At 37.4% G+C, this 14347-nt stretch overlaps 1 protein-coding gene across 1 annotated transcript in view; it reads left to right on the top strand.

The window, feature by feature from the left end:
- Positions 1–14347, top strand: part of cstpp1 (centriolar satellite-associated tubulin polyglutamylase complex regulator 1) — a 129329-nt gene that overhangs the window by 62876 nt on the left and 52106 nt on the right. Inside the window, exon 3 of the mRNA XM_078415466.1 lies at positions 2049–2179. Coding sequence (XP_078271592.1) covers positions 2049–2179 — 131 coding nt within the window. The remainder of the gene's footprint in view (positions 1–2048; positions 2180–14347) is intronic.

Below are 14347 nucleotides of genomic sequence, written 5' to 3'. Positions count from 1 at the left end.
AGTTTGCCAGCTGTCTGTCATGTGGAAAATAATTTAAACCTATTTTAACCTAAATTTTCTATGCAGCATTAGAGTAAGAAATGTACAACTCGAAAGGTTAGTGAAAGCATTTCTGTAATAATGTTCAAAGGAAATGGGGAAATGCTTGAAAAACCAACTCTACAGTGAAGAGAATGATGAGGGGAATAATTGAATAACTCTTTCAAAGAGCGAGCATGTGGATTATTAGCCAAAGACTGATATATCCGTGAAGTTCTATGATTTCTAGTTGTTCTAAATACAGATGCACTGTTGTGCATTTGCCTTTCAAGGTTGAAAAAATAACATGTAACCAGATTGCTACTATGCATGTAATTGTATGAGGTTTGTTTTATGTTTCTGTCTGTTCAAAGTATCAACAGATTCAAACAAAGGTTATTTAAGTTTTACAGAAGGATCAAAAGACTGGTATAGTCGAGGATAGTAGCAAGGTTTTAGGTGTGGTATCTTTTTGATCTTCAGTCTAGCTGCAATGTAAAATAGTGATTAAAGTTAAAAAGGCAATCCATTCTAAATAAAACATTGCAGAGTTGTGTAAGGACTTTGTACTTTGTGTTTGCTCCTTTACAATGTAATAGCCCCCTAAATGAAATGTCTTCATGTCTTAAATCCTTTGATTCAACTAATATGAACGGGTATGGTTTGCACTCCATCAGTCTTCACCTGACTTAATGCTGCCCTCCCCTCCCCTGCCCTTTGCTGATGTTATCCCTGCTGTCTTACATTTCAGGACCTTTTAATCACAGCATTAACTCATAATACTGATGGCTGTTGATATTCATCTTTCTTCACTTTTAGCATTTTTTTATGGAACAGTTTCAGGAATCCACTTAGGCTAGCATTTATTGTCATTCTTCACATTGAATTCTTTGAGTTGACTCTAGACTGTCGGTCAGCAGTTATGTTTGATCGCAAAAGATAAAAATGAAATGTACTTCCTTTAGAAGTCTGTTATCAAGTGATATTATTTACACCAAATATGTTTTGAAACAACAAATATAGAAGTATGACTTTGGCAATATAATAGAATCATATCAGAAATATCAAACTTGGACAGACACATAGATAGGAAAGGTTTGGAGGGATATGGGCCAGGAGCAGACAAGTAGAATGAGCTTGGTTAGGCAACTTGATCAGCAGGGTCGATTTGGGCTTGAAGGGCCTGTTTCTGTGCTGTATTTGTTAATTAGTTATTACAAGCCGCTCACCTCTCCTATATTTTCATGGGTAAATGCAAAGTTCCACATGCTTTATGCAAAATTCCAGCATCTGCATTTCCTTTTGTCTCTAAAATACATCTACATATTTACAAATATTACACAGGCAAGAAATTCTTTTCTTTAAAAAAAGAACTTTCTTTTATCTGGAGAAATTCAGTTTCACAAGAAACAGCCAATGCTAGAATCTTGAGCAAAACATAAAGTGCTTGAGGAACTCAGTCGGTCAGATAGCATCTGTGGAGGGAATGGACAGACGATGCTTGGGGTTGGAACCCTTCTTTACACAGACTTAAGAAGGGCCCTGACCCAAACGTCATCTGTCCATTCCCACCGTAGATGCTGCCTGACCCGCTGATTTTCTCCAGCACGTTGTTTTCTGCTCAACTTACTTTCACCTCATGCTCCTTGAGCTCACATTCTCTTTGCCCGCCTTCCCTGCAGCCCTACAATATCCATTAAAGTTGATGGCTTGGCAGATCCTGCACTTGCTTTCTGATTTAACGTGGCATAGTATCTAATAATTTTATTATTTTGCTTTGTTCATGCTCACAGAATATGGGAATCTTTCCTACTCCACCATCTCCCCTCACCCCATACGTTTCATTGAGTAGAGTGAAATCTGTGGTCATTATGGAGATAATATGTTGCTCTAAACTTTGTAATGCCCCCAAATGTTGACACGTTTTCCTCAGTTCATGTTGTTTGATTAGCAGTTGTCTGTTTCAGTCTTAATAGTGAATGGAATTGTTTGTTTGTTTTAAGTCATAATTAATTACCCTTTCTGTTTAGTTTCACCAGTGTTAAACATGGGAGCCACATCTTGTTTCGTGAGTTCAGCTTTGTCAAAGCCACCCCCTACAACAGAGCTTCATTTATCCGAATGTTCTGGCAATGCTTTCGACAGATCGGGAAGAATGGAGGTAAGAGGCTCCCAGCCATTGAGAAATTTTCATTTGATTTTTTAAAGAAGCTTAAATGTTAGCGTCAATTTCTATTTTCAATTTTATTTTATTTGGCTTTAACTTAAAATTGGTCTTTGCAGTGTTTTTGTGTCTTGTGAATCCAGTCTCTTGCAACAATTGATTTAGTGACAATGGACATACGTGTTGTGCATTTCCCGATTTAAGTTGGAAAATCCTTCTTTAACTTTATGTTGAAATGGTATTTCCTATTTATAAAATGGCAGTGTTGAACTTGTTTTGTTCCTACTTCTATGTGGTCTCAGGTATTCATAAAAATCAGGGTTGCATTTGTGAGAAAAATGTTTGCTTCTTATTCTTCAGCAAATGCACTAGTCATGCTATGCAAGCTTAGATTATGTTGTTATTTGGGCTGAAATAGCTGGGGTTAAATAGAAAAGATGGTCTAGTGTATGTGGATGTCATCTGTTAACGATCTCAGAACATCGTCCTTGTCCTGCATGTACTAAATATGTTTTTGTACCATGCGGCATTTTTCAGATAGTATCTGACTGCAATATATCTCCAGCTTTGTGAGCACATTCTGAGACCACTGCGAGGGCCACCAGCCTCACCTTCTAGTCCCGATGAAGCCACATGCTTGCTCTGCCTGCTGATCTCTTGCAAAGGCGTTGTACAAGTCATAGAGTGATGCAGCATGGAAATAGACCCTTCGGCCCAACTTGTCCACACTGGCCAAGATGTCCCAGCTACACTAGTCCCACCTGCCCGCGTTTAGTCCATATCCCTATAAACCTGTCCTATCCATGTACCTGTCTAACTGTTTCTTAAATGTTGGGATAGTCCCTGCCTCAACTGACTTCTCTGGCAGCTTGTTCCATACACCCACCACTCTCTGTGTGAAAAAGTGACCCCTCAGATTCCTATTAAATATTTTCCTTTTCACCGTAAACCTATGTCCTCTGGTCCTTGATTCACCTGCTTTGAGCAAGAGACTCTGTGCATCTACCCGATCTATTCCTCTCATGATTTTATACACTAATTACAATTAGTTACAATTAGTATATAAAATTATTGAATCACATTTGAACGTTTCTTCACTGAGTTAAGCACTGGAGAATTGTCATCAGCGATCAATGGGTAATATGGTCTCCACTGAGTGCCCTTCACCTTTCTCCTGCCTCTTTGCTCAGATTTCTCTGCTCTGCATCTTTTTTGTTCATCCTCACTGTAATGCACTACTCCATTAACTAACTCCTCTGGCTCTGAGTCCCCTACAATGCTCCACAGAAAGGTTCAAATTCCCAATAACTTCAAAGATAACCCTCGACAGAAATGTAGTGATATGGAGCAGGACTGTACAGGTCGCTCCTACTTTGGAATGCTCTTTCAGCAGCATGAGTTGAACATGCACCGTCAATTGTACCGCTGAGCTCCAATTGAACAGCACTGGCGTCACGTCTAGCTGTAAGGATTGGCCAGAGCTAATCTGGCATCACTGGCTATTAGTGCATAAAACACAAACATGCCTTCCACTATGCCGATAGGTGCATTCTGCACTGAACATGTGCATTAGGCAGCTTCTTAGAACCAGTTCCACCATTGTAGCCCTGGTTAATGGACAACCACATTTTGCAGTTCATGTTTAATTCTGATGAAACATGAAGCTTTGTTAAAATTTGTCATGCTTTTGCAAATTTCGCTTTAGGTCTTAAAAGTAAATTTAATTCCTTAATTATACGTGTAGATAAGAACAAAAATGTTTTGCATCAGATTTCTCAGTGCTGTTCATGTATGGGCATGCAATGTGGAAAACGTGGATTCTTTTGAAGATCAAGTCCATTCAATTGTGAAGGCCATAATTGTGATAGAAAAAGCCCTTCAGGACCTTATCAGTGTTTTTAACCTTAACTGATCCTAAGAAGAATGGCACAGTGAAATAACTGCTAGAAAGATCCTCAGTAAATTAGAGTAAATTTAAGATGAGGCATTAAAATCCTTGCCTTCGTTTGACAGTATAACCCTCAGGAGTTTTTCTTAAGTGGTTTAAAAATCAACGGAGAATAGATATGTCCTTTTTACTTTGAAGTACAATAGAAATATCACAGTGCCATAAAAGAATCTGTCTTATCATAAAATTAAATTTTGCACATACAAGTTGAAGACTTTAGCAGAGACATTAACATAGAGCCAATTGTACTATTGCCTTGTCAAGGTGAATGGAAGCATTCTCATCTTGTTTTGGAGTTTCAGTACTTAGTTGCTGCCTTACAGCGAATTCAGCGCCGGAGACCCGAGTTCGATCCCGACTCCAGGAGCTGTCTGTACAGAGTTTGTATGTTCTCCCCGTGACCTGCGTGAATTTTCTCCGAGATCTTCGGTTTCCTCCCACACTCCAAAGACATACAGGCTTGTAGGTTAATTGGCTTGGTAAATGTAAAAATTGTCTCTCGTGGGTGTAGGATAGTGTTAATATGCGGGGATCACTGGTCGGCGCAGGGCTGAAGGGCCTGTTTCCGCGCTGTATCTCTAAACTAAACTAAATTTGAATTTAAAAAAAATACATTTTAAAATTATTTTTAAAATAATTTTACTGAAAGACTTGAAGAACTCTGCATGTTGTTCGTGTGTGTTTTATTATTTTTGATGAGAGGTGGCTGGTTGATGAAACAAATTTATATCCAAGGAGCCCATTCCTTATCTATCCTAAGTGATCAGAAAGAACACGCCATGATTGTGTTGTGAAGTTGTTTGATCTCCATAGTTTATGAAGAGAGAGATAAGATAACGGCTGGAGTAAGTGACAGTGGTACAAGAGTGCCAAGGAAAAGCGGTTTGTTTGAGGTGGGGAGTGTAAGAATTCTTGAAGGTGGAATACGTGGGGTGGAGTTTCTCTTTTTACCCACAGTGGTCAGTTTGGGCATAAATTCAATGCCCAAGTTTTCTGAAGTAAAGTCCAAGTTCAAATTTAAGTGCAGGTCTTCTGCATAATGTAAATGTAATTCCTTACATGAACCACTGTAAATTGAAAGGAAGTGTTTATATTTTCTTGTATTATAAAATAGTTACGATTCATTAATAAGCTGGTGCAGTTTTGTTAAGAATTAGCAATTAGTTACCTAAAACAATTAGCATTTTTATAAATGCAAGTGAGGAGCAGAAGGGCATGTAGCTCCTTGAGCTGTGCTATCATTTCATAAGATCCTTGCAGAGCTGATTGTGACCTCAGTCTAAAGAAGGGTCTCGACCCGAAACGTCACCAATTCCTTCTCTCCAGAGATGCTGCCTGTCCCGCTGAGTTACTCTAGCATTTTGTGTCTACCTTTGATTGTGATCTCAACTCTACATTCCCAGTTACCCATGGTAAAATTTCACCGAGATACAAGGAGCTACAGATGCTGGTTTACAGAAAGGGACACAAAGTGCTGGAGTAACTCAGCGGGTCGGGCAGCATTTCTAGAGGATATGGATTGGTGATATTTTGGTTCACCACCCTTCTTCAGTCTGAGTTACTGCAGCACTTTGTAACATTTGTAGGTTAAATGGCTTTGGTAATGTTATAAAATTGTCCCTGGTGTGTAGGATAGTGTACGGGTGATCATCGGTCGGTGCAGACTCGGTGGGCCGAAAGGCCTGTTTCTGCGCTGTATCTCTAAAGTCTAAATTTCATCTCTTGCTTGCCAAATATTCATCTATTTCAATCATCTCTTGAGGAACAGAATTCCAGAGATTCACTACTCTCTGAGTGTAAAAGTTTTACTTCTTTGTCTTAAATAGATTATCCCTTATTTTTAAACATTGACTCCTGTTTCACAGTTCTCCCAGAATTGGAAACATCCTCTCAACATCTTTGCCATCAAAACCTCATCACGTCTGGCATCCGTGATTAACCAATTTTAAGTCACTAAAATTAATTTTCAGAAAGCTATGTAAAAGCAATTACAACTTCATAAGTATACATGGATCAGTTACAAGGTAAATTCAATATTTTGTAATATTTAAAAAGTGCCTACTGATGCTTGTACCTGAAACTGTATTTTTGGACATGATTTGAAGACATGGAAACATATCATGTTGATTGATTTTGGAGTTGTGTGAAGTCCTTGCATGACGACCTTGAAGCTACACAAGATTTTTAAAATTCAGTATGCATAATTCAAAACTGCTCTTGAAATTCCACAGAATTTTTCAATGGTTTTTCTGTTTGGGACTATATCCACAAAACCCTATTGAAAGCCGAGGACAAATGTACCCCCTCTTGTTTATGTGAAGCACAACAGACCATTGATAAATTGTAAATATCTGAATTAATGAGCCTGATCATCAATGCTGCTCATGTTACTATCAATTGGAGAACTTGCTGATTCACTTAATTTTTTTTTTTGAATAAATTTTTTATTGGAGATAGGTACATAACCTGTTTACATCTTTACAGTCATACATTTTTAAATTGATAATATTGTCAATTATTATTATATTGTCTCCAATACCTTTTGCCCCTTTTTTTTTAAACTAGATAGAACTAAAGAACTAGATGAAGTAAAGAAAGAAAAAAGAGAGAAGAAAAATAAAAACAAAAACAAAAACAGATTATAAAGATAAGGAAAAAGTTAGTTAAAGAAGAGTGGAGAAATTTATTAAAATAACAAAAACTTCATTCGAGATATATTCGTACATTTCAAAGTATAGCATTTCATCCATTCTTTAGTCCGAGTGCTAGTCAGGTTCCTGTGCTGAACCATTCTGACCCTTTAAGTAATCAATAAAAGGAGACCATATTCCATTAAATAATTCCTGTTTGTCCAACAGGGAAAATCTGATTCTTTCCACGTTTAAGGTCTCCGTCATTTCTATAATCCACATTTTGATTGTGGGGGACGTAGGGCCTTTCCAAAATTTTAGAATTAATTTTTTTCCTGTTATTAAACTATAATCCATAAAGTTTCTTTGTGTTGTTCTAAATGTTTGATTTAATTCTAATATTCCGAGTATAATTAATTTTGGATCTGGGTCCAATTGTGTGCTGGTTACTTTAGATATTATGCTAAAAATATTTACCCAGAATTTTTTAATTTTTATACAGTTTGCAAACATATGAAATAATGTAGCTTCTAAATGTTGACATTTATCACATTTAGGTGAGATATGTTGGAAAATTTTATGTAGTTTTGTTTTTGAATAGTGTAACCTATGTATTACTTTAAATTGTATTAGAGAATGTCTGGCGTTTAGTGAACACTGATGTATATGTTGCAAACTTTCTTCCCAAGTATCTTTCGTAATTACTTGGTTTAATTCTTTTTCCCATTCTTGTCTGTATAAGTCCGTGGAGGGAATGTCACTGTCTAATAAGATATTATATATATAAGATATTAATTTTTCTGTATTAGGATGTTTGTTCCAACATTCATCAAGAATTTCTGAATTTCTAATTCGAAAATTTTGGGAGTTCGATTTTACATAATCTCTAAGTTGAAGATATCTGAAATAATCATTTCCACGAAGACCATAAGTCTGTTGCAACTCCTGAAATGTCAGAAACGTGCCTTCCTTATAAAGTTGTCCCATATTTTTAATTCCATAATCCTTCCATTGTGTAAAACCCCCGTCTACCCATGAAGGCTTAAACAAAGGATTATTCACAATTGGAAGAAAAAGTGATAAATTATCTAATTTTAATGTCTTTTTTAATTGTTTCCAAATTCGTATAGCACTAAATATTATAGGGTTTTCCCTATAAATTTTTTTGTTTAATTTAGACGTAGCAAATAATATCGAACCAATATCAAAAGGTAAACAATCTTCCTTTTCCATTTTTAACCAGTCTGGTTGATGATCTATTTCTTCCAACCAGAAATTCATATTTTTAATATTAACTGCCCAGAAATAAAACAAAAAATTGGGTAAAGCCAGGCCTCCATTTATTTTTGATTTACACAAGTGTCTTTTGTTTATCCTATGATTCTTATAATCCCAGATAAAATCATTAACAATAGAGTCCAATTTTTAAAAAAAGTTTTTTGTCAGATATATCGGAATTGTCTGAAAAAGGTATAATATTTGCGGTAAAAAAATCATTTTTATGGCATTAATTTTGCCAACCATTGAGATAGGGAGTGTTTTCCAATATTGAATATTCTTATGTAGTTTGTTCAGTAATGGGGGGAAATTTGCTTTAAATAATGATGTATATATCTTAGTTACATAGATACCTAGATATTTAAATTTTTCATTTACTATTTTAAATGGAAATTGTTGTATTATCTGTTTATTATGTTCCCTTATTGGCATAATTTCGCTTTTATTCCAATTTATTCTGTATCCTGAAAGTGAACCAAATTGGGTTATTAGCTTTAATAAGTTTGGAATACTAATTTCTGGTTTTGTAATGTAAATTAATACGTCATCTGCGTATAGAGAAATTTTATTCACTGTGTCCTTTGTGTTATATCCATGTATTTCCGGATGCCCCCTAACTCTTTCTGCCAGTGGCTCAATAGCAAGCGCAAATAATAATGGGGATAACGGGCATCCTTGTCTACAACCTCTAGATAGGCTAAATTTCGATGACAACCTTTGGTTTGTAAATATTCTGGCCGTGGGATTTGTATATAACAGTTTTATCCATGTACAGAATTTCTCCCCTAGCTGCATATTTTCCATCACCGAAAATAAATAAGACCATTCAACCTGATCAAATGCTTTTTCAGCATCAAGTGAGATTATTGCTAGATCTTCATTAATAATTCTCTTGGAATATATAATATTAAATAATCTTCTTAGATTATAGTATGAATATCGTTTCTGAATGAAGCCTGTTTGGTCAGGGTGTATTAATTTATTCATCACTGTACTTAATCTATGCGCTAGTATTTTAGTTAAAATTTTTTGATCTGTATTTAAAAGTGCAATTGCTCTGTATGATCCCGGGTCTTCCGGATCTTTATCAGCTTTAGGAATAAGTGTTATTATAGATTCATTTAGAGTATCTGGAAGTTTCTGTTGAGTATATATATACTCATACAGTCTATGTAAACGTGGGCTAAGCAAATCATAAAATTTTTTATAAAATTCGGAGCCTAAACCATCTGGTCCTACTGCTTTACCATTTTTTAAAGAACCAATAGACTCCTCAATATCCTTTATCGTAATCTCCCTTTCTAGTACTTCTCTATCTTTTGAATCTAAACCTTGTAAATTACATTTTTTTAAAAAGTCTGCTATTCCTTCTGATTGTGCTACGGTTTTAGTTGAATAAAGGTTCTGATAATATTGGAGAAATCTATCATTTATGTCCTTGGGCATTTTTAATAATTCTCCTGTCTCTGTTCTAATTTTCTGAATTATTTTTTCCCCTTCCATTTTTCGTAACTGACGTGCTAATAGTTTTTGTGGTTTGTCTCCAAATTCAAAATGTAATTGTTTTGTTTTTTGATAAAGTTTTATTACTTGTTCTGAATACATTTTATTTAGTTTATATTTCAATACAGCAATTTTATTATGTTTTAGAGTAGATGGCATTCTCGCATTTTCTATATCTAGTTGTTTAATTTCACTTTCCAATGTTTGTTGCTTAATCCTGTTCTCTTTATTATAAAAAGCTTGAGCAGAAATTAATGTACCTCGAACATACGCTTTAAACGTTTCCCACATAAGAGAAATAGGTGTGTCGGGGTTGTCATTTACTTCAAAAAATATTTGAATCTGTTTAATAATATATTCCTGGCATGACTTTTCGTTCAAAATTTGTGGGTTAAATCTCCAATATGCTTGTTTCTCGGACATTCCATTTAATTTAATCATGAATGTTACCGGTGCATGATCTGAAATTATAATGTTATGGTATTTTGAATTATAAATAAATGGAATAAACGTAGAGTCAACTAAGAAATAATCTATTCTTGAGTATGTTTTGTGTACTGGTGAGTAAAATGAATATTCCCGTCCAGTTGGGTTTTCTATTCTCCAAACATCCTTAATATTAGTGGTATTAATAAATGAATTTAGAAATACACTTGATTGAGATTTTACTTTTTTTTGCATTGATGATCTATCTAAGTATGAATCTAATGTACAATTGAAGTCTCCTCCAATTATTAATTTATATTGTGTAAATTCAGGAATTTTATTAAATGTTTTATTAAAGAACCTAGGGTTATCAAAATTAGGCCCGTAAACATTAAGAAGGATCACTTTTTCTCCATTTAACTCTCCAACTACTATAATATATCTACCATCAATATCCACTATTGTTGAGGAGTTCTTAAAAGGTATTCCTTTACGAATTAGTATTGCAACTCCTCTGGCCTTGTGGGAAAAGGAGGAATGATATGATTCAGCAATCCACTTAGCTTTAAGTCTATATTGAGATTCACTTAATTTACACCAGATGTAACTCATTCCATCTTCAAACCTGTTTTTACAAGATGGTGCCAGACAGAGGCAACATTTTGCAGGCAGCGTGCACGAGAACATGAATACACTCGCATTTTAACCTTTTCGGGCTGAAATCTGCAGCCAGAACCACAGCAGTAGCAAACAGGCTTTTACCCATTGAAATACATTAGTAAGTTTACGATCTCCTGATGGACTCAACGGACCTAACTCCCTGGAATGCAAGTACAGCACCTGGACGCATGGGAGAGTTTGGGAGACCTCCATTGAGCTTGGAAGCATGATTGGAACAAGACCACCACATACGGGCACCAGGACGAGTTTACACTAAGCTTTCTATAGCTGATGATGCTGCCCAGTACGGTGGATGGAAGCAGCCTCGGCCTGGAGTGTGGAACCCAGAGAGCTGAGGGTGAACCATGTCTCTGTGAAACCGAGTACACAGTAGTCCTTCATGTCCCTCTGATACAGCAGGCTGGCACTGATGTCTTCAACCTTGGTCTCTTGCAATTGTACACTGGCCAGAAGGATGCTAAGTGGGACAAGAGGGGAGCCACAAGCCATAGCTGAAAGCTCCAGACCAACATGCCCCATCTACACTAGTCCCATTTGCCTGTGTTTGGCCAATATCCCTCTAAACCTGTCTTAACCATGTACCTGTCCAAGAGTTTTTTTTTGTGTGGGGTGTAGTATTCCATCCAGTTTCTTGTGTTCAATGACGGTTTTGCTGACATTGAGGAGACATTGTTGTTTTGACTTCATGCTTCAAGCTCTCTATCTCCTTCCTGTTTGTACTCCATAGCATCATTGTTCAAGATGCAGTCCACCGATGGTGCTGTCTGCAAACTTATAAATGGAGTAAGAATAGAAAGCAGAGTCCGGGGAGTATAGTAAGGGACTGATGATACAGCTTTGCTATTGCTGTGCTGGCCGTTTATTGATTTTGTGTTCAACCAACCAATCTGCCTTCATATGTTTTGGCTCAACATTGGTCAATTTGCACTATTATTTGAAGTTTTCTTGAGAAATATTGATAAAACTTTATTTTAGTGTCTGTGGAATGACAGTGTGATGACATCTCAGCACAAGATTTGAAGTGGATGCATTTGTAACTTCATCACAGATTTTGTGCAGATCTTGAAGGTTATTATATGTGACCTCATCGAACATGCATTTCCATAAGTTGTTTGCTTCTTGTGATGAGAAGCTGCCACGTGCCATTTTGTTGCAGTTTGCGATTCCCTTGGTGTCATTCTTCCCTACCCCCATTCATTAACCCAGAACCAATAAACTGTTATAGTGTCATTCATCGTGGAAACAGGCCCTTCGGCCCAACATGCCTATGCCATCGCCAAGCAAGATGCCCGATCCACACTTGTCCCACCTGCCAGCATTTGGCCGATGACCCTCTTTGTGTCCTTTTTTTTGCAAACCAGCAACCGCAGTTCCTTGTTTCTAAATCTTGATGATTTGTTGATCGCCAAACTTTGATGAAATGGTTGAATTTTCTTCATGACTTTTCACCAGTGCAGGAGGCTGAGGGGTGGTCTTATAGAGGTGTATAAGATCATGAGTAGAGTAGATTAGATAGCGTGAGTGCGCAGATTCCTCTATACGGAGTAGGGAAATCAAGAAGCAGAGGTCATAGGTTTAACGTCAGGGCAGAAAGATTTAATAGGCATCTGAGGGACAACTTTTCACACAGAGGGTGGTGGGTATAAGGATCGAGTTGCTAGGGTATGTACTTGAGGCAGATACTGTAACGATATTTAAGAATCACTTGAACAGGTACAGGGATAGGAAGAGTTTAGAGGGATATGGGCCAAAAGCGGGCAGGTGGGATGTGTAGATGGGGCATGTTGGTCGACATGGGCAAGTTGGGCTGAAGGGCCTGTTTTCGTACTGTATGACTCGATGACTTGCATTGTTTTCCCTTTGCAGAGCACCACCACAAAGTCGCATTGCTTTGTGACTTACTTATCTTGATGATCCTTCTAATCATTCTTTGTTCAAAAAACAAAGTCATGGAGGAACGCCAGCACTTTGTTTTTTGCTCAAGATTCCAAAACTGCAGTCTCTTGTGACTCCAATTGTTCTTTGTTGTCATCCTCAAGCAAAATGTTCTGCCTTGATGTTTGTTGTGTGTTCTGATCTTATTCATCGCCCGGTGGGGGCTCAGGACTCTCATCGCCCTGCGTGGCTCGGCCGCGGCATTTTCCATCGCCCGGTGGGGGCTCAGGACTTTCATCGGCCTGCTCGGCTCGACCCTGGGACTTTCCATCGCCCGGTGGGGGCTTCAAGGGGTTGGGAGCCTCGATCGCCTCGTGGCGCCACGGGAGAAGAACGAGGAGGAGATAAGACTTTGCCTTCCATCACAGTGAGGGTATGCCTAGAGCAATCACTGTGATGGCTGTTTTGTGTAAAAAATTGTATCTGTGTGTCTTGTGTTCTTTAATGTCTACTGCCGGACCCTGACGTGAGAGGACGCTGGCGTTGATTATTCGCCGCTTTTCCGTCAGGATAGTTTGTCTGTTTGTCTGTTTGTTTCTATGTTAATTGTATTTGTAAAGCGCTTTGTGCATGTGTTAAGGCGCTATATAAAATAAATATATTATTATTATTATTATTATAATATTCCTACCTGACAGTCTTTCTTCTTGCAACCACTGGATTCTCTTAGCCAGTGGGATAGTTTGAAACTCTTCCCAGGGCTCTGCTGAAGTTGCTTTGACGGGCATCCTTCGATGATCTGCATTTTCAGCTCTTGCTCAAGATCAGAGAAATAATATTTTGCAGTAATTTTCTCAGACACATGAAAAGCAGATCAGTTCCTTCTTTTGCTCTTGCCTCGTGGATCTTGGATCATTGTTGTCTCGTGTACCATTTTCTCTTCTGTGAAATATGAAGTCAGTGGAGCTTTTGGTTCTTTGTAGCCCAGCATGTGGTGACATTGTGTTATAAATACTGTATCCTGTAAGCTTACAACATTCACAACGATGGTTTTCTCTTGACTTAATCTTTGATTCTAAATCCTCTCATTGCCCCTTGACCTGCGAGGTGACTTTTCCCATCTGGCGTAACCAAGGAAGGGTGGTTTAGTATATGCGTCAAGTGGCATGACTGTCAGTATCCTAATGGTTTGCACATGTAGCTTTGGTGCACTGACTTATTGAGTGGTAGTAGGTTTATTGAAACATATACCCTTAACATTGGCTGGTTTACACAGACTCCGATTAATTAGATGATGCGTTTGTATTAATTGTCGTTGCTACAGCCGTTAACAGGTGGGCTCACTTAGTTGAAGGCAACATATTGGAATGACAACTAACAGCAAAATTTGGAGTGTGTTAAGGATAGTTGAACTAGTCCAAATGAAATTGAAGAAAGATGGTTGTAGGTTTTGCAGTAGAGATGTCCAGGTGACAGGCAGTGTTGGGATGTGAGCCGCCATATAAAGCCTTATCTTCATGTCAACATTATTTTACAATGAAACTAACGTAAACAAATACTGCCTTATTGTTTCAAAGAGATATTGTAATAATATCTGGTCATGGGTCGCACTAACCGAGCATTTAGATTTACCGAAAATGTAGTTATTGGCACATTGATGTTTCTAAAGTTTCCTCAGTTACGTTGGTGTCTATGGTTGTAACTTCAAAATGTTGACTGTATTCAAACAAATGCTTCATTGGCTGCAAAGCAATTGAGAATGTCCAGAGGTTGTGAAAAGCAGTGAAAGGAGTCACCATTTATCTTTTAGTTTTGTGGAATAAG

This window comes from Rhinoraja longicauda, chromosome 18 (genome assembly GCF_053455715.1).
Source record: "Rhinoraja longicauda isolate Sanriku21f chromosome 18, sRhiLon1.1, whole genome shotgun sequence".
Taxonomy (NCBI): Eukaryota; Metazoa; Chordata; class Chondrichthyes; order Rajiformes; family Arhynchobatidae; genus Rhinoraja; species Rhinoraja longicauda.
This window is presented reverse-complemented; position numbering and strand designations above follow the sequence as displayed.